The 18,480-nt window shown below is 35.9% G+C and overlaps 1 protein-coding gene across 1 annotated transcript in view; it reads left to right on the forward strand.

Moving 5' to 3' along the window:
• The window catches only part of LOC134238640 (zinc finger ZZ-type and EF-hand domain-containing protein 1-like), a 29,482-nt gene that overhangs the window by 9,648 nt on the left and 1,354 nt on the right, over window positions 1–18,480 (forward strand). The window contains exons 27-69 of the mRNA XM_062720762.1: window positions 29–137; window positions 255–325; window positions 422–529; window positions 726–969; window positions 1,251–1,315; window positions 1,423–1,479; window positions 1,579–1,707; window positions 1,967–2,139; window positions 2,353–2,515; window positions 2,978–3,089; window positions 3,415–3,628; window positions 3,750–3,871; window positions 4,001–4,077; window positions 4,295–4,355; window positions 4,497–4,570; window positions 4,666–4,728; window positions 4,864–4,940; window positions 5,095–5,203; window positions 5,473–5,654; window positions 5,760–5,890; window positions 6,107–6,464; window positions 6,720–6,833; window positions 6,929–6,972; window positions 7,208–7,421; window positions 7,794–7,923; window positions 8,101–8,168; window positions 11,638–11,719; window positions 11,865–11,968; window positions 12,432–12,603; window positions 13,128–13,262; window positions 13,383–13,494; window positions 13,712–13,899; window positions 13,990–14,310; window positions 14,567–14,667; window positions 14,775–14,835; window positions 14,975–15,081; window positions 15,268–15,622; window positions 16,462–16,658; window positions 16,983–17,098; window positions 17,250–17,397; window positions 17,524–17,640; window positions 17,801–17,963; window positions 18,397–18,468. Coding sequence (XP_062576746.1) covers window positions 29–137; window positions 255–325; window positions 422–529; window positions 726–969; window positions 1,251–1,315; window positions 1,423–1,479; window positions 1,579–1,707; window positions 1,967–2,139; window positions 2,353–2,515; window positions 2,978–3,089; window positions 3,415–3,628; window positions 3,750–3,871; window positions 4,001–4,077; window positions 4,295–4,355; window positions 4,497–4,570; window positions 4,666–4,728; window positions 4,864–4,940; window positions 5,095–5,203; window positions 5,473–5,654; window positions 5,760–5,890; window positions 6,107–6,464; window positions 6,720–6,833; window positions 6,929–6,972; window positions 7,208–7,421; window positions 7,794–7,923; window positions 8,101–8,168; window positions 11,638–11,719; window positions 11,865–11,968; window positions 12,432–12,603; window positions 13,128–13,262; window positions 13,383–13,494; window positions 13,712–13,899; window positions 13,990–14,310; window positions 14,567–14,667; window positions 14,775–14,835; window positions 14,975–15,081; window positions 15,268–15,622; window positions 16,462–16,658; window positions 16,983–17,098; window positions 17,250–17,397; window positions 17,524–17,640; window positions 17,801–17,963; window positions 18,397–18,468 — 5,820 coding nt within the window. The remainder of the gene's footprint in view (window positions 1–28; window positions 138–254; window positions 326–421; window positions 530–725; window positions 970–1,250; window positions 1,316–1,422; window positions 1,480–1,578; window positions 1,708–1,966; window positions 2,140–2,352; window positions 2,516–2,977; window positions 3,090–3,414; window positions 3,629–3,749; window positions 3,872–4,000; window positions 4,078–4,294; window positions 4,356–4,496; window positions 4,571–4,665; window positions 4,729–4,863; window positions 4,941–5,094; window positions 5,204–5,472; window positions 5,655–5,759; window positions 5,891–6,106; window positions 6,465–6,719; window positions 6,834–6,928; window positions 6,973–7,207; window positions 7,422–7,793; window positions 7,924–8,100; window positions 8,169–11,637; window positions 11,720–11,864; window positions 11,969–12,431; window positions 12,604–13,127; window positions 13,263–13,382; window positions 13,495–13,711; window positions 13,900–13,989; window positions 14,311–14,566; window positions 14,668–14,774; window positions 14,836–14,974; window positions 15,082–15,267; window positions 15,623–16,461; window positions 16,659–16,982; window positions 17,099–17,249; window positions 17,398–17,523; window positions 17,641–17,800; window positions 17,964–18,396; window positions 18,469–18,480) is intronic.

Genomic DNA, 18,480 nt, shown 5'->3' on the forward strand with positions numbered 1-18,480 from the left:
AATTGACAATACGCTTTTTATATGACAGAATTCCTCAGCAGAATTTTTTGACCATATATGTAACTTAATCGATAAACCAGAAAATAAAGAACAATCATCAACATTGTATGAATTGTGTCGTCATTTGATCATCGATGGTGAGTATTCTTAATATGCAATATAGATTTAAATGTATAAGTTAAATCAAAATTATTCTGATTTAGCTGTTATAGAGAGATCAAAGATCAAGGAACTTTACTTACTTTACTTGTCAGGTGCTGCAGTATTTTTCCCAGATAAGGAGGCAAGAAGAGAACAGTTGTTTACAATGATGCGGAATGTGGAGGCAAGCAAGCTGATATTAATTTTCACTTTTAAACAGATAAAGCCTTACTGATCCTTGTCAAGAATCTTTTGACATTTTCTAACATTTCATTTGTAGATCCTGTCCAAGGCGCCATCTGTGATGTTGGTCTTCCAGTCCCTGTGTCAATTCTTTAGTTCCGTGGATCCTAGTGGTCTACTGGATTTACCCAAACCAAATACTCAGGTTTGTCTTCATCAAATTATTTTCCTTACTTTTATGCTAAAGAAAGTTCTTATTTGGTTTTGTGTAATATTCACAGCAAAACTTGTTCCATTCAACTACATGAGTAAAGAAAACTGAGACACTTGAATAATTGTTCTGCAGTTCACAGCTACCCTAATCAAAAGCCTATAATTTTTTTTTCCATTGCTGCCTACAGAATTATGATGTTGGCAAGGTGTTGAGAATTATGGAGACCATGATATCAGTATCTAGTCACGAGTTTACATCCACACTCAAGACTGGGCAGAGTCAGGTTCAGATCGAGCCCCTCCTACAGCTTGTGAGTGCTCTACAAACGAGTCTACTCAGCTGGTGCTGGGCTCAGATTGTACCAGAGGATGATGGGAAGAAAGAACTCAGCAACATGTGGAGGGAGAATGCCCTTCAAGTGATATCCAAATGTTAGTGCATAGATTTGAAAAAAAAAAGTTAAAAAAGAATATGAAAATTAATTTATTAATTGCTTTGATTTTAAAATTTGTACATGTAATGCTGTTACGATAATCACTTTGTGATCCCTTTGCATGACAGACATTAAACTTTCTACATTAGCCCCATGGAGGAGTACCAGTCAGTTTGCAAGTCACATTGCAGACATTTTAAGCTTAAGGTTAATCTTTTTCAGTTTAGTAACATGGAGGATTGTATGTTTCTAAAATACATGTATTTCTCCTTGTTGTAGATTCTGTATTTGTGGCAAGGAAAGCATCAGAAACTTGTAAATTACTTCAGTCCTGTGATAGCAAAGTGAGTAAAGTCTGCTGATAAACAGTTGGTATAATGAGAAAAAGACTGGAAAACATTATTTTGTTTTATTCTTATGATTTACATATATACATGTTTTTATGTTTCAGTTTTCCTCAATTGAACTGCTGGAAAATTCATTTCTAGGAAGCACTGTCCGGCAACTAGTAAGACTATAGTATCAATATCAGATGTTGTATAGTTTTCAATGCAATTGTGTATTTAGTTTTTTGCCCCATGATAACTGTGAGATAATTACACTGTAGGTGCTGATCCTTAACTTCCTGTGTGACAGCTGCTGCTCAGACACCAGGATTCAGCTCATCAGGAGTTTCCAGTCCCTGTGTGAAGATCTACAATGTCTTTCAGAAAAATTACCCAAAGTATTCCCTCCAGTAAGTCACAAATAACTTAAATTGAAAATACACCTTAAAATAAAAGGTTTCTGTTTTAAAGCACAAGAATAATGGTAGTTACTGTAGAGGAAAACCATCTGTCTTTATTCCATTGTGTATTTGTTTCCCTTTACTTGAAATGTTTCAATGATGAATAATAGACAAGAAGGTCCCCATTTTCTATGAGCTGTTGAATTTGTGCACATTTCCTTTGACAAAGGTTCATTTAAATTTCCAAGTTATTCTTTATCTGTATCAGATCAGTAGTGAACACTGGGCCAGTATTCAGACCGAGGACATCGTTCTCAGGACCTGGGAAGTTGAGTCCTCACATAATTACGAGAACAATCAACACCAGACTCAGGTGTTTACCTGTCCAGGTGCTAACAAATTTGTCGTGGATTTTGATCCAAGGTGTGAAACAGAGAGAAGGTATGTCTTTAACAAAAGATACTCTGCTAGGACTATAAAGTTAAAGCCATGTCATGATGTGTAAGACATTTCAAGTTGAGACAATCTATAATTATTAGATATTTATGCTAAATTTGTGCTAAATTAATTGTTATCATTATACATAAACATGAGAGCAAACAGTTCTTAAGTTGAAGACAAGGAAATAAATGATGGTCAATATTTTTGTTACAGGTATGACTACCTTACCTTTAATGATGCCAAAGGAGTCCAGATGAGATTTGATCAGAAAGTAGGAACCTCTAAATGGCCGAAACAGGTCAATTTCAGCGGGCCTCACCTACACTTCCTGTTCCACTCTGACAGCAGCAATACAGAGTGGGGATATAAGTTCAAAGTATGTCACCCCCAATTTGCATCATTATCATGAGGGGAGGGGTTGTGCTTCAAAAGTTCAGTTTTTTCTTATATTTGTAATGGTTTGGGCTGTTGATATCAGCCTTGATAGCTCAGTTGGTACAGCACCTGACTGGAGATGCAGGGGTCCTGGGTTCGACTCCTGGTCCAGCCATACATTTTCTCCTGTCCTGTTACATATTATTAAAATAATATTATAATCATTAAATGAACTTTGCTTTACCAGCATTAATCGTACAGAATGAATGTTTGTAATTTTCTAGTTTTTGTAATTTTCTAGTTTTTCATAAGTTTACCCTTTATCAACTGATATCAGTTGAATTCAAAGTACCATACGATTTATATTGTATAATTTCTTTGATCTTTTACATTTAGAAATGACTACTTCTCTCATAATATGAGGATATATAAACTTAATGAAGACGTTTCCTCTTTGTTATAGGTGACCGCTCGAGGAAGTCCAGACATCCCTTTATCCTGGCCATTTGACCTACAGCTCAGTCTGACTAAGCTGATGGGGAGACTCTGTGGGGCAACTCTCAAAGCTAACCCTTGTAAGTTGTCCTTCTTATGATGCTTAGTGAATATGGTTGATAATGCTTGAAACAAAAGCATTGGTCAAAAGGGTTTTTTAAAGTTCAGAGCATATTTCAAATATAAATGCTTGATACTGCCAATGTCATACATGCAAATGAAATACAGGTAATCTGGGTAGGTGCTTGTGTTTTTAAGCATTTCAACTGGATTAATGAAACAAATTTCTTAAAATTGGTAGATATAAATGTTCATGTAGATATAAATTATCATCTGGAAGGTAAAATATCTGGATTATTGGTGTCTATATTAATGGGGCTGTATCTTATTCTCTGTTCCCACTAGTTGCTGTGACAGACCCTGTGTTAGGAGGCGTGTCCTCAGAACAGGATGTCCTCAGGAGTGAGTTGTGGACGTCACTGTTCCGTGGGGGGTACATGATCGGGAGGTTAGAGAGATCCCTGTCTGGAAAACTGGCCACAGCTGATAGCAGTGTCTTAGAATTCCTCTGGAATATCCTCAACAAAAAGGAGGGACTGCCAACTAAACTTATTGAAAAGTAAGAGATGTTGAATCTTATGAATGATTAAACTACAACCACATGCACTTGTGTCTTTTAGCTGAATTAGATCAAGAATGCTAAGATGTATCACATATGACTTTGTATTTAATGAATTCAGATGTAAGGAGCAACAGAAAGGAGTCTTGATAGAGCGAGGGGATACAGACGAAGCCATCCTGGCTGTTTTTGCAGCCTTGGTGTGGCACACCCAGCAGTTAAGAGAGGATCTCCAAAAATTAGGTCAGCTTTCTCAATATTTACAGGTGTAATATCACAGAGCATTAGTTCAAAGTTTAAAAATCTCCTTATCCTGTAAAATGGAAAACTGATATGTCAACGTGTTTAATCTTGTGGACATTTATTCTACAGCCCAGAATCCAGAACTGCCTCTGTCAGAGGGACTACTTTTAGCATACTCCACAGCACATTCCTTAAAGACTCAACTGGTATAGCCTAAAAAAAACTTGATTAAATATATCATGAATAAAAGACAGATAATGCAGACAGAATATGAATTCCCTTAAATGTTCAAGAGATTTTACAGAAAGACTTCTAGAGCTTGACTGCTGGCTTTTTAATACTCATGAAATTCATTGATTGTTATTTTATATGTAGTGAAATGCAATGAAAATATTGATTACAGAATATTCATCTTTCTTTTAGTTGTCCCAAAAGCAGAAATTGGCTGCAGAAAAAGAAGAGAATGAAGAAATACAGGATCCAGGTAAAACTAGAACTTCTGTTTGATTATCATAATGCATTTCTTGAAGGGTTATTGAAGAATAAAAAGAATTGTAATAAAATACTTATAATTTATCTAAAATGATCTTCAATGTAATTTTGGTAACTTTAAATCGTCTTTCAGCTTTGGCATGTAAAGAGAAAGCTTTGTTCCTTCTGAAGTTTGCTGGATTGACTAAAGTGCAATTAAAGAATGAGGTATGTAGAAACACACAGAACATTTTTGCAGGCACTGTTTCTTATGGGGAGGTGTTGATCACCTTGTAATATTGGGTTTTATTATTCAATTTCAGATGCGTAATAAAGCATCTAAACAGTGGAAGAAACTGTTACACAGAAAAGACAAGCAAGGAAGGGTAAGAGATTCTTGTATGAAGCAATATGAGTAAGACATCATTGTATTGACTAAGATAGGTATTGGTTTCCATGTTAAAACAATTACATACTCTTTATCAACTTCATTCTAGTCCTTTATTTGTTTATCATTGCAGTTTGATGCCTTAGAAAAATACCCCTCTTTTCGACTTGTGATAGACTTCGTACAGGACCCAGCTTGGATCACTGAAAGGTTAGTCAGATGACAAGAATGAATTAACTCTGTTTCCTTCAATTCATTTAATTTACATTGCATATCTTAAATACTCTGTATTTATTAAAAGAGGGTGCAGAATTAAGTCATCTGAGTATTATTATTGATGGTTGATTTGTGGTTCTTTTGACAGAGTAAACAGTATGTTACAACAGAGATCCCAGCATGCTCGGGCCGTGGCTGAGGTCTACTCCTTCTGTGTCCAGTTCCTGCAAATTCACAACAATCCAGACATCTTCCAGGTTAGTCTGTCTACTGTCAATTACATGTACTGAATATCAAATAACTTAAGAGTTGCTGTAGCTTTTTACCTTAAGTTGGGAAATTTTGTGTATGTTAAAATAAAGATGAGTAAAATACAGTGATGTAATTATTACTGTAGAAGTGGAATTTATCAACCATGAAAAATTATCTGAGACATACTAAAGATACCTAATTCATACTAGGTAAAATAACAAATATAAAAATTGATATTTCTAAGAATGTTGAAATAACACTTTGATTTTTACAGATTCCCAATGTGTTGTTTTTCCAAGAGTTGCTATGGTATCAGGATGGATTCTGTAAGCACTACGCTGACAGCTTAGATGGGTGTGGCCTACAGCAGGAATCTGTGGTCAGGGAGTCATTCTACTGTCTGATCCGAAAACTTACTGACCCCTATCATCAAAAACGCAGGATACAGATGGAAAAGTATGGATTATTTTATTTCTTTTTTTCATCTTTTAATTGAATTAATTTCCTTGCAATCTAAACTGGTTGGTTGTTTTGACCCCTTTTTGATTTTCCCATTTACAGAAGTGCAGTACCAGCGTATGAATACATCCAGGCCTGTTTACTCCATTTGATGGATGTAGAATGGCATCCCTATGACCTGTCATTTGTACAAGAGGTTAATTTGCCAGCCCTCTATCTAGGAATTGCCAAAGGTTTGACATATTTTGATATGAATCACATACTACATGTATTCATTAAAATTTCAGGAGTACATGATATTGTTTTCTGTCGAAACCAGCAAATGTTTATTTTTTAACTCTCTGCTGTTAGCTATCAAGATTATATGGGTATTTGATGATGATTTAAAATTATCAGTGAAGAAAATTCATTACAATGTTATGTCCAACTCTTGTATCCATCCTAAACAGAGACAGTTAAGATGAGGGAGTGCACATTTGGCCAGGAGGAGGAGAAAGAAGAACTCATGGAGTACAATAAATTCATGAAATGGTTCAATGAGTGCTCAGAGGGTTTTGACAAGTGGTATGAGAATGCCAAGAAAGACGAATCGGACAAAGAAGAGAAGAAGGCTGTGCAGATGTTTGTGGCCCGATTCTGTGACCTCTTAGAGGTGGAGATCACCTGTGATGGGTGTAACGTGACCCTCCCAGGGCGGAGGTTCAGATGTTTACAGTGTGTAGATATGGACCTGTGTGCTACATGTTATGCTGGGGGAGTTAAACCTGAAGGGGAGCACACTGATGATCATGATATTGTACACCTAGTGTAAGTAAAGTAAAATATATATTGTACACTTAGTGTTAGTAAATTTGATTCTGGGAAATGATGTTTTAAACTGAATGATTGTTTATTATCCTCTCTAATGTTTTCTTTGTTACTACTGATCTAAGATTTGAAATTAATATCTGCACAAGTGGGATTTTTCATATACATTTTCAAAAAAAAACAGTGAATTGCAGTTTAAGATTTGCATGTATTCTTTGCATTGTGAATCATTTGGAATTCTGTATTTGATTTCAGGTATAAATGTAATAAGTGCCAAGCTTTTATTGTGGGAACAAGAATCCACTGTAATGTCTGTGATGATTTTGATCTGTGTTATGGATGTCATGAGAAGGGAAACTTTCCTTCAGAGTAAGTCTTGATTATAAACTACATACATTTACTTTTGCTAAAATGTTGCTGTATAATTTTATTTTTTTTTTAATTTGAATGCCTCCTATTTTCAGGCATAATGCCTCTCATGACATCACCAAATTTCCTCTAGTAAAATGTAAGTAGACTTCAAAAGAATTGATTCAACATTTCCATTTTATTTTTCTCACCTTATTCAATACAATAACCTGATTCATTTTAAACTAAAAAAAACTTCTTTGGATCATTGGATACTTGATAATAAATTCAAGTTTTGAAATGGTTTTGAAATAGAATTTTGATTGTAGCTTTAATCTGGTAGTGATATGTGTAATCAAATAAGTGATAACTTAACATTTTGTTATTTTTCGCAGTACGCACATCTCAAGACTCAGATTCGCTGATCCAGGGCTACATTCACCAGCATGTTTGGCTCCTGTTTACGATCCTCTCCATGTCGGCGGGGGAGATCATGATGTCATCTCATGTGGATCTGGATTACGTGAAGCTGGCAGCCCAGCTACAGAGTCAGTGTATGCAGATCATCACTCACTGTCTCAAACAAGTCCCAGATGATGCTGAAGGCAAGTAGACTTTGGAATCAAATTTTTTTTGGGGCAGAACGGTGTTATAATTTAAAAAAAAATTAATAGAAGAATGTCATCTTAAGGTGTTCTCTGCTATGTACAAAAGTAAAGTCTTCAAGTCCAATTTTTTGAAAAATTTTTAATCATGTTTTTGGATATGTTAATAGAAACAGCACATGTGTATTCAAATTATTATAGGAGTGTGATAGATTTTGGTGATTTAGTAATTATACCATTAAATAAGATTCATTATTAAAAAGCATCAATTTGAAGATAAGTTTGGTGATGTTCACAATTACTTGTATTCTATGATCAGCAGGTAAATGTGATTTATTTTTTGTTGTTTGATTAAATGTTCCCCGTTTACAGACAGTGGTAAGGTTCTACAGCAGAGTGATAAGAGCCTCCAGGCCATAGAGAGCAGACAGATGGAGGCCTTTGCCATCCACACACAGGAGAGGATTATGGGATTGCTCGGGGCCATGATTCCCAGGGATAATGTGGTTCGTATGCTCACAATGACAAATCAATATAATTTATCAAAAATTCAGTTGTTTGCATTGCATTGTGTCATAGAGTGCATCATAAGAAGGAGCATTAGCAGTATATAAATTTCTAGGCAAAACTTTTCTGACTAAATTATGATGTCCAATTTAAAGAAGACTTTTTTCTTTTTAAAGGTCATGTCTTCTGGAAATTTTAACTTTACAACTCAAGATTTCATCCAGTTATTGTTTAGGATAGCAAGGTAGGACATTTTCTCTTCAAAGTATGAAAAGGGCCACGCCCTTTCAGAAAGGGGAGATGTTAAAATTAGTGAAAAATTATTGGCATTTTTAAAAAATCTTCTTCTCAAGAACCACTTTGCCAGGAAAGATGAAACTCATGTGGAATCATCCTCAGGTAGTGTAGATTCAAGTTTGTTCAGAGAGAGAGAGAGAGAGAGAGAGAGAGAGAGCACAATGCCAACACATAGTTTTACAGAATAGAAATATATAGGAAAATGTTTACATTTAAACTTGTAATGCTGGCAAGAAATACAAAGCACTTTGTAATATTTATAGGAAGCATTCCAGGTAGTGTCATTTCAAAAGAAGACATGGAAGGAAAATTTTCAGGACAAAGTTTTACATCAAATATATAGGAAAATTCTTGAAAAATCTTCTTACAGAAGAACAAAGCCATGATTGGATATGCATTTATATGGAAGCATACAGGTAGTGTAAATTTCAAGTTTATTTCCAAATTAAGAGTTACATTTTAGTGTTTGGTTTTACAGTCTCTCATATATATACATGTAATATATAGGAAAATTTTGAAAATCCTGTGTAAGAAATACAAAGCCATGACCTTTTGTCATAGGTGTTTATATGGAAGCATCCTCAGGTAGTGTAGATTACAGAGTTTGTACAGCTCACCTGAGTGGAAGGCTGTCATCCATCACCATCTCAAAGATGTGTACATAGAAATATATAGTAAAAATTCTTTCAAAAATCTTCTCTCTTAGTAAAGCCATGATTGGTCATGGGACACACTTCTGGATTAAAACTTTTCATAATTTTTACTTTTTCCTGCCACAGTGCTGGTGAGCATGTGGACAAAAATTATATGTGGATCTGAATGTTCATAGTATGAAAAAAGAATGTAAGACACAGTGACTTTCTTTTATACAGTTTCTAAAATTGTTTACATTTGAAGGTAAAAAACTTGGCACAAAGTGTTCCAATGTACATGTATTTAGTTTTTCATCCAAACATTACAGAAAATGTTGATGTGCCCTTTTCCAAAATATATAATCATGAATTTGTTAAAAAATAATGGCATTTTTAAAAAATCTTCTTGTCAAGAACCACTGGGCCAGGAAAGATGAAACTCATGTGGAAGCATCCTCAGGTTGTGTAGATTCAAATTTGTTCAAATCATGACCTCTGGGGGTGGGGTGGGGCCACAATGGCTCATCAAAGTTTTACATAGGAATATGTACGAAAAATATTTAAAAATCTTCTTCTTCAGAACCATTGGGCAGGGAAAGATGAAAGTGGAAGCATCCTCAGGTAGCATAGATTCAAGTTTGTTCATATTACATTGGAGATAGGGTTTTTTCCTACTCACAAATTTACATAGGAATATATAGGAAAAATCTTTAAAAAATATTCTTCTCCAGAACCACTAGGCCAGGAAAGATGAAACTCATGTGGAATCATCCTCAGGTAGTGTAAATTCAAGTTTGTTCAAATCATGACCCCGTTGTAGGTTGGGGCCGAATTGACCCTAAGTTTTACATAAGAATATATAGGAAAAATCTTTTAAAAATCTTCTTCTGAAGAACCACTGGCCAAGGAAAGATGAAACTCATGTGGAATCATCCTCAGGTAGTGTAGATTCAAGTTTGTTCAAATGAACCCCCGGGGCTAGGGCAGGGCCAAAATGGCTGACACAAGTTTTACATAAGAATATATAGGAAAAATCTTTAAAAATCTTCTTCTCAAGAACCACTGGGCCAGGAAAGATGAAACTCATGTGGAATCATCCTCAGGTAGTGTAGATTCAAGTTTGTTCAAATCATGACCCCTGGGGCAAGGGCGGGGCCAAAATGGCCGACCCAAGTTTTACATAAGAATATTTAGGAAAAATCTTTAAAAATCCTTCTTAAGAACCACTGGGCCAGGAAAGATGAAACTCATGTGGAATCATCCTCAGGTAGTGTAGATTCAAGTTTGTTCAAATCATGATCCCCGGGGCTAGGATGGGGCCAAAATGGCCGACCCAAGTTTTACATAGGGATATATAGGGAGACCTTTTAAAATCTTCTTTTCAAGTACTTCAAAGCTATGATTAGTGATATTTATATGGAATCATCCTCAGGTAGTGTTGATTCTATTTTGTTCAAATGTTGAACGCCTGGGGGTGGGTTAAATTCAAGCTCGATGTGCTCAGGTGAGCACTGTGGCCCCTGGGCCTCTTGTTTTGCATTGCACTGTGACATAATGTGCATCGTGAGGAGAAGCATTAGCAGCATATCAAATTTTCTAAGAAAAATTCGTCAGACTGAATGATGATGTCCAGTGTAAAAAAGACCTTTTTATACCCCCGCTCCGAAGTGGAGATCATCCTGTTTTACCCTTGTGTGTCTGTCAAGTTTGTTCCGTCATGTCCGTCTGTCTGTGTGTCCGTGTGTCCGTGTGGCCGAAACAAATTTTCGTCACAGTTTTCTCAGCAACTACTCAACGTAGATGCTTGAAATTTTAACACAATCTTCTCTAAGGCATGTCATATGGTGGGATACATTTTTGTTTAAATCCGATGTCAACTTCCTCTTTGTCTGTGCGTCTGTCTGTTTCATACATGACAAATCTTCGTAGCAGTTTTCTCAGCAACTACTGAACGTAGATGCTTGAAATTTTAACACAATCTTCTCTGACGCATGCATATGGTGGGATACATTTTTGTGTAAATCTGATATCAACTTCCTGTTTGTCTGTGCATCTGTCCGTTTCATACATGACAAATCTTCGTAGCAGTTTTCTCAGCAACTACTGAACGTAGATGCTTGAAATTTTAACACAATCTTCTCTGACGCATGTCATACGGTGGGATATATTTTTGTTCAAATCCATTGTCAACTTCCCGTTTGTCTGTGCATCTGTCCGTTTCATACATAACAAATTTTTGTCGCAGTTTCCTCAGCAACTACTCATTGTAGATGCTAGAAATTTTAATACAATCTTCTCTAAGGCATGCCATATGGTGGGATACATTTTTGTTTAAATCTGATATCAACTTATTGTTTGTCTGTGCGTCTGTCTGTTTCGTACATGACAAATCTTCGTAGCAGTTTTCTCATTAGCTATTCATAGCAGATGCTTGAAATTTTATTACAGACTTTGTTCAGGCATGCCATATGGTGGGATTAATTTTGATATGAATCTGATGTCAACTTCATCTGCCTGTAATTGAACTTGAGTAAACAGTATATTAACATGATAGTGCTTATTTACATCAAAGCGGGGGTATTACTAGTGAGCATTGGCTCACAGATTTCTTGTTTTTCTTTTTAAAGGTCATGTCTTCTGGAAATTTTAACTTTACAACTCAAGATTTCATCCAGTTATTGTTCAGGATAGCAAGGTAAGACAGCTTCTCTTCAAAGTGAAAAATGTCTCTTTAGAAATTTGGTAAATATGAAAATTTGATTGCATCTTTTTATCACATGACAGAGGGGAAAGTGGCCATGAAGTGAACACTAGACATCTAGCCATGGGACTGCTGGGACCATTGCTCAATAGATGTGAGACTCAAGTAAGTATCACAAAAAGAGAAAATACTGTGATGCATGTAAATAAGAAGTATCTAAAGAATGTAAAGAATGTAATTTATTGGGATGTTTATTGTACTGTAGTAAACTTAGACCTCTAGTACCAACTGGATTCTGTAATATTTGTAGGTTGCTGACCAAGCTGTCATTTCAAAAGAAGACATGGAAGGAAAATTTTCAGGACAACACTGCATCAACTATTTATTTACCTTTGGAGCAGACTGTTTACAAAAGTAGGTGCCACTAGGATTGAAGCTTCCACTAAGGACTATAAATTTTGAGTTGTAAAATATATTGTGATTTTGAAGTGGTATTTTATGTTCAGTGTGATGGTCTCTCATAATTGTAAAAATGAAGAGTATTCATGGCCTGAATGAGACTTTTCTGACCTTTTGTTATAGGTTTGGTTTGGAGTGGCCGTGTTTAGTATCCCATATCTTGCAGAGCCTGTACAGCTCAACCGAGTGTAAATTAAACAATTTCTGACCCTTTGTTATAGGTTTGGTTTGGAGTGGGTGTGTTCAGTGTCCCGTATATTACAGAGCCTGTACAGCTCACCCGAGTGTAATTTACACATTTCTGACTTTTTGTTATGTAGGTGTGGTTTGGAGTGGGCATGTTCAGTGTCCCGTATATTACAGAGCCTGTACAGCTCAACCGAGTGTAAATTAAACAATTTCTGACCTTTTGTTATAGGTGTGGTTTAGAGTGGGCATGTTCAGTGTCCCGTATATTACAGAGCCTGTACAGCTCACCTGAGTGGAAGGCTGTCATCCATCACCATCTCAATGACTGTGTACAGATGCTGACCAGTAAACCAGATCTTCCCTCTATATTTGCTCTCTTTGTAATGGCAGGATTTCCTGAGGTAAAAACTTCTGTATTTGAATTATGTTCCCTTGTACCTGTGAAATTAAGTAATCTATGGGGGATTAATACGGGTTGTAATTTTCACGTTTTTCTCTTCTTTGACACAATCACGGTTTCTTGAATTCGCGGAATTGGTATGTGATAAAAGTTTCCTCCCTTATCTATACCTATTGAAAACATATTCACTGTTTCTTGAATTCACGGATCCATTAACATCGTGAATATAGCAAATATTAACACCGCGAGTTATTTTCCCCCAATATAGTATTGAATTTTCATGATACCACAGTAATCTAATTTATCATTGAAACACTTACAACAAATTTTGATTTTCTGTTTGAATTTTGGTGACTGAAATGTACAATACCCTTCTTACAATAATTCTCTATATTTCAAAAAAAAAAGACTATGTGTTCATGTCTAAGAAAGTGTAGAATTGGTTATTTTTAATGTGCACTCAGTACCTATAATGATGTTCTGTAGGAGCCAGAATTTTAAAGTTTTGATCTTATACCTATACAGGTGTTAACCATAGGGACTCTGGTTAGCTTCACACAGTATGCAGGTCTGGAGAGGAAGACAGGAGTGGTCCTCAAACATTTCCCAGATAAAAACCAGACTCTGGTCATAGAAATCAAGACCAGGAAAAGGCACACAGTAAGCACCTCGCTTAATATTACATCGAAGATTTTATTTTTGTTTCTACTCACAAATTTATGTTTGATAGAACTTCCATTATTGATGCTTTTTTTAAAGTTGTATTTCTGTATATTGTAGATAATGGACAAGTATGTGGACTGTGTGACGAGTAGTGAACAGATCTGGGACTCCATGTACATCTCTGTCTTCTACAGAACAACCAAGACTATCATTGAGAGCATCAGAGAAGGTAGGACTTCAGTGTAGATTTAAGATGGAAGAATAAGATTACATTTATACATGTATGTATAACATATTTATAGAATGAAATTATGTTTATAATGTATTTATATTTCATCCTCTTAAAAATATGCATTTGAAATTAAATTGGACTGTTGATAAAAAAGTCAAGCAGGGAAAGTGTTCCACAAGGCTGAGAAACATTTTAATATTTCTTTCTCTTGTAGACTCTGAAGTGACAGTGGAAACAGCCTGGGTTCTCTCCCTTTGTCTCAAGGTTCTTAGTAACAGTTTGAAGAATTCCAACCAAGCAGTCATACCGGAGCTATACCAGTCCAGCTTTATACAGTGTCTGGTGTTCATAGCCAGCAAAGGGACGGAATTCAGTCAACAGTGGCTTCTAAAAGACCTGGAAGTGAGTCATAAATAATGTTAATTTACATAAAGTATTTATCCTTGATGTTCATGTATTCAGTTTATTATTTTGAACTTTTTTGCTTCCCAGGTTTTATCCCTTATGCTGTACACTAATCAGGGTGGTTCCGCGACCCCAGGTATTAAGACCCAGAGTCTGTCTCTCTCTGAGAGGTTGGCGGCGGCCCTGGAAAAACGGTCACAGTCCAGGGGTGCCACTTACAGTGGATTGTTGGATGATGAATCAGATGATATCTTCATGTCATCTTCATCTTCATCTGAATCCTCGACTGATTCTGATGACGAGGATTCTGATGATGTCACAGTGACCTCAGGGGCCTTAAAGAAGGGAGAAACCGACATCAACAAGGTGTTTGAGGATATTGATGAGAAGACCAGGGTTATGTTTGAGGTATTATGAAATTACATCTACAAATAACTTCATTTTCTCAACATTGATATTTTAATACCATGGATATATCATATTATTGGAAGTTTCAACTTCATCATACATGTATTTTCTAAATATGTGATATGTATTTTATGAACTTTAAACCCTATTATGTCAGCCCCATTGAGCTCAAAATAACAGTATGTGATTGTATTTTTGAACCAGGATATTTGAAATTGATTTTGCCAAAGTAGCAAAACCGTTTCTTTACTTTCAGACACTGCACAATGATCTGAAGTTGCCTTTAGATGTCCTGAGAGCCATTTATGAAATGAATGACAAGAGTCCTGATGATGTAGTTAAAGCCATAGTAGAAAAGTAAGCTCTATTTCTTATCAGAAAATTCTGCAGGTGCTTACAAATTTAGCTTTGGGTTACTTTATTGTCAATGAAGTATTGCAAGTTTGCATGTTATGTACTTTTAGCTTGGAGACTTCCCCAGTAACTGCCAAAGAAGATCTTAAGAGACTCAGCGAAAAATGGCAAGTATTACATGAAACAATACAAATATAATGCATATACGTGTACAGTGTACATTGTTTACTGCCATGTGATCACTATTATGAGCAAACATGTTTTAGACATAGAAGTTAAATATATTTTTGATTATTTTGTTTTCAGGGAGTCAATAGCACATGCCAAGAGCCCTGAGGCTGCCATTGAAACTGCTGCCTCTGATAAAGTTATAGACACTGGTATACATTATCATCCAGCTCTCAATCAAGTCAACAGGTAAAAGCTTCAGATATTAGAACTTTACTATTCTTGAATGCTATTATTTCTTCAGTATTTGAGATTTCAAAACTTGGTCAATATAATTCTGATTTCACTTTAATCAATTTTAAAGATTTGAAAATAATGAGATATGAATATTCTGAAAAGGGTCAATATGAAGTTATTTGAATTTTGTTTTAACAGAGTGTTGGAGAAGGCTACAGCTGAGGATCACATAGAATCCCAGAAACTGATCCCAACTCCCGACAACGACGCAGACAGTGACATGCAGAAGAAGGAACGCAGCAAGAGCAGTGAACTCCTGAAACAGGAACTGGAAAAACACGGCCGAACGTGCTGTCGGGACTACATCCTAAAAGTGAACCTGGCCATGTCTGTCCTGTATGCTCGGCAGGTGCTGGCCAGTCTGCTAGCTCAGTGGCCGGAGCAGCAGGGTCCGGTCATTACAGCAGAGTTACTGGGATGTAAGGATCCCCAGCAGATCCCCTGTGTGTTAGATCTACTGAACAAAACAGAAAGTAGGAGCAGATTCCAGTGTGTAAGTATTTCAGCTACTTGTTGTAAAAAATTCTAGCATGTTTGATTTTTGAAGGTCTTTTTGTAGATTTGACATCCTGAAGGTTAGCTGCAGATCTGTAGCTCTCCGAAAAAATATATATTGATAGACCGGAGAGCTACAGAGCCACCCATTGAAAAAACTGTATATTTATTGCGCACAAAAAAGTGCGCTCGATTCTTGGTTAATTTTTCCAAATTCTTACCTCAATTGCAAAAAATGGAAGATTTCAAAAAATTACTTTCTCCTCTATCAAGTTCTCTCGTAGTTGACATCTGAACGAAGCATATTGGACCGAATTATCTTTGAAACCAAAATGGCAGTATAAATAAGCGAAATGTCCGATGATTGCAATATCAGGGTCATAAGGACTATTAACAACAATTATGAGGAATGTTTTGTTGTGGAAAGAGTCAAAGAATATGTTAGGAACACAAATTACAGCTTTAAAAACATGGAGAAATAAATCGAGAAGCAGCGCATTTTTTGTGCGCAATAAATATACAGTTTTTTCAATTTGTTCTATCAATATATATTTTTTTGGAGAGCTACAGATCTGCAGCTACCTGAAGGTATAACATGAAAATCCAAAGTACATACATACAGTTTTTGAAATACAGTGTTTACATTTATAGAATATTTTAATTTTTATTGTGTGGCATTACTTGGCTTTTGTTAAATCTTCACTCTATAGACTTGAAATTTGTATTATAGAATTAATCTTATACAAGTATCACTTTTCCATTAAACTTGTTAAAGGGAGAGGGGAAGAGGAGTTTTAACTGTACATTTCAGATGTGATTATGAAATTCTCGTTGTAGGTTGTGGAGAAGATAATTTTATACTGTGAGCCAAACAGCCTGATCCCCATAGCTAAGACTGCTGGTCAGTTTATGGAGGAGGTCACTTTGTCTTCAGTACTTAAGGAGAGTGACCACCATTACAAGGAATCGTCCGCCTGTAAAGACACCATACGATTACCAGGGGCCTCTTGTCTCAGGATTTCATTTGATGGACGGTAAGATTTTTTTTTCAAATTGCACATTTAAAATACTGTAAATGTTTTACATTTGGCTGTGTATTCTATTTAGCACCCTTCAAAGATAAGCATCTTCCGCTAAATCAAGTACATCATTAATTGTCTTAATGTAAGCACTAATTTAAATTTAAGCTATCTTGTTTAAAGATCAATTTATGCCAAATATCATACACACCAAATAAAATACATTTACAGTAATAGGAGTGATTATATACAAGTGTTGTTTTTCAGAATGTATCTATGTTTTGGCATTGGTCAATTTTAATCATGCCTATATTAACATGTAAATGCCTTTGTTTCCAGATGTTCATTGAAAGAGGGAGATAAGATAGTCTTTTCAACTTCTTCAAATCTTCAGCAAAATACACACGAGTTCACAGGAAGTGCTGGGGCCAACTGGACAAGTTTCCAAGTACCAGGTCAGTCATGGAGATAATGAAAATCTTATCCACTCTACACTTTCTCAGTGGATTAATCAAAGTTCAAGTAACTTTATGTTTGATTGGTTGTGCATTTTCTTGTTTATATTTCAATACACTGAAGATCTGAAGTTTTAATATTTTGATACAGGTGACGTGGTGTACTTTGAGTTTACGGTGAATTCTGGAGGAGGCAACACATCATGGGGATACAAATTTACAGTAACAGCGGGAACCAGGGATAGTTTCCAGACAGGATATGTTATCCTCAGCAATGTCCTATCCACTGATCTCGCTCTGTAAGCATCTCACTGCAGTGGAATTGTATATACAGAGGACATATTTTAAAAAAGCACATAAAAAGATTATTTCCAGGAAAGCACAATAATACATGTACATGTATATGTTTTTTTTTTTTATTCCAGAAATCTCCATATCAGTGAACTGTGGTTAATACTGGTGTATGTTGCCACCAAGCAAACGGGAGAACAGAGATTGAAGGCTATTCAGCTCTTGTTGAAGATTCTAGAAACACAAAACAGGTATTTGAGCATATTGGAAATAAATACCAATGTGTGAAGATAAAATATCTGTATATCATGATGATATAATTATTTCCATAGTAATATGCACTTCAGTCATTTTGTTGTTTTTTTTCTGTGAAAAAGAAATGATGAATCATTGTACAAGCTATGTTGGCAGGTGCCCCCGTGTTGGTAAGCTGAAGTTAGACCTGAGCTGTCTGAAGCCACTGTGGCAGCTGTATGACAGCTCGTCTAAAGAGCAGGTGGACAGCGGTGCCGTGGTGCCTCCTGTGATACGAGCTCTGACAGAACTCTTCCTTCAGGTGGAGGCTACTGCAATGGTAAGTATATCTTTGAATTGAAAATTAATTATGCCCCAGTGTGGAATTTCCAAAAGGGTGGGGATGGGATGTTAAACAAGCATCACTGTGTTAATCTGTTTGTCTCTCATTGTGTTTGGCTAGATTTAGGGTCATGCTAGGTGTTGAGGTCACTGCAGTTTATCTAAAGGGAGTATCCTAAGCAAACTTGAAGTTGTGGTGCATCAGTGGATATTTCTTGAGATTCATGCTTTGCTTGGGCCCTTTGGGGGAAGGGAGCATCAATTCTGGAAGGATGTCATTCTGCTTCTTTTTTTTTTTAATATTTTGAGTGACTTTCAAAGCACCACTTCATAATTGCAACATGGAAATTTCTCACATAAAGATTTGCTTTTCAGATGATTTTGTGATTTACTTCTGTGATATATATTTGCTTTATATTTCTTAATTACAGAACTGGGGAATGACTCAGGAGTATCTTTTAGCGATACAGGATGTTGATGAATTGAAACTAGCTGTCCGCCAGGTAAGATTATTC

Source organism: Saccostrea cucullata, unplaced genomic scaffold (assembly GCF_032062105.1).
Source record: "Saccostrea cucullata isolate Sc308-1 unplaced genomic scaffold, CSIRO_AGI_Scuc_v1 ctg196, whole genome shotgun sequence".
Taxonomy (NCBI): domain Eukaryota; kingdom Metazoa; phylum Mollusca; class Bivalvia; order Ostreida; family Ostreidae; genus Saccostrea; species Saccostrea cuccullata.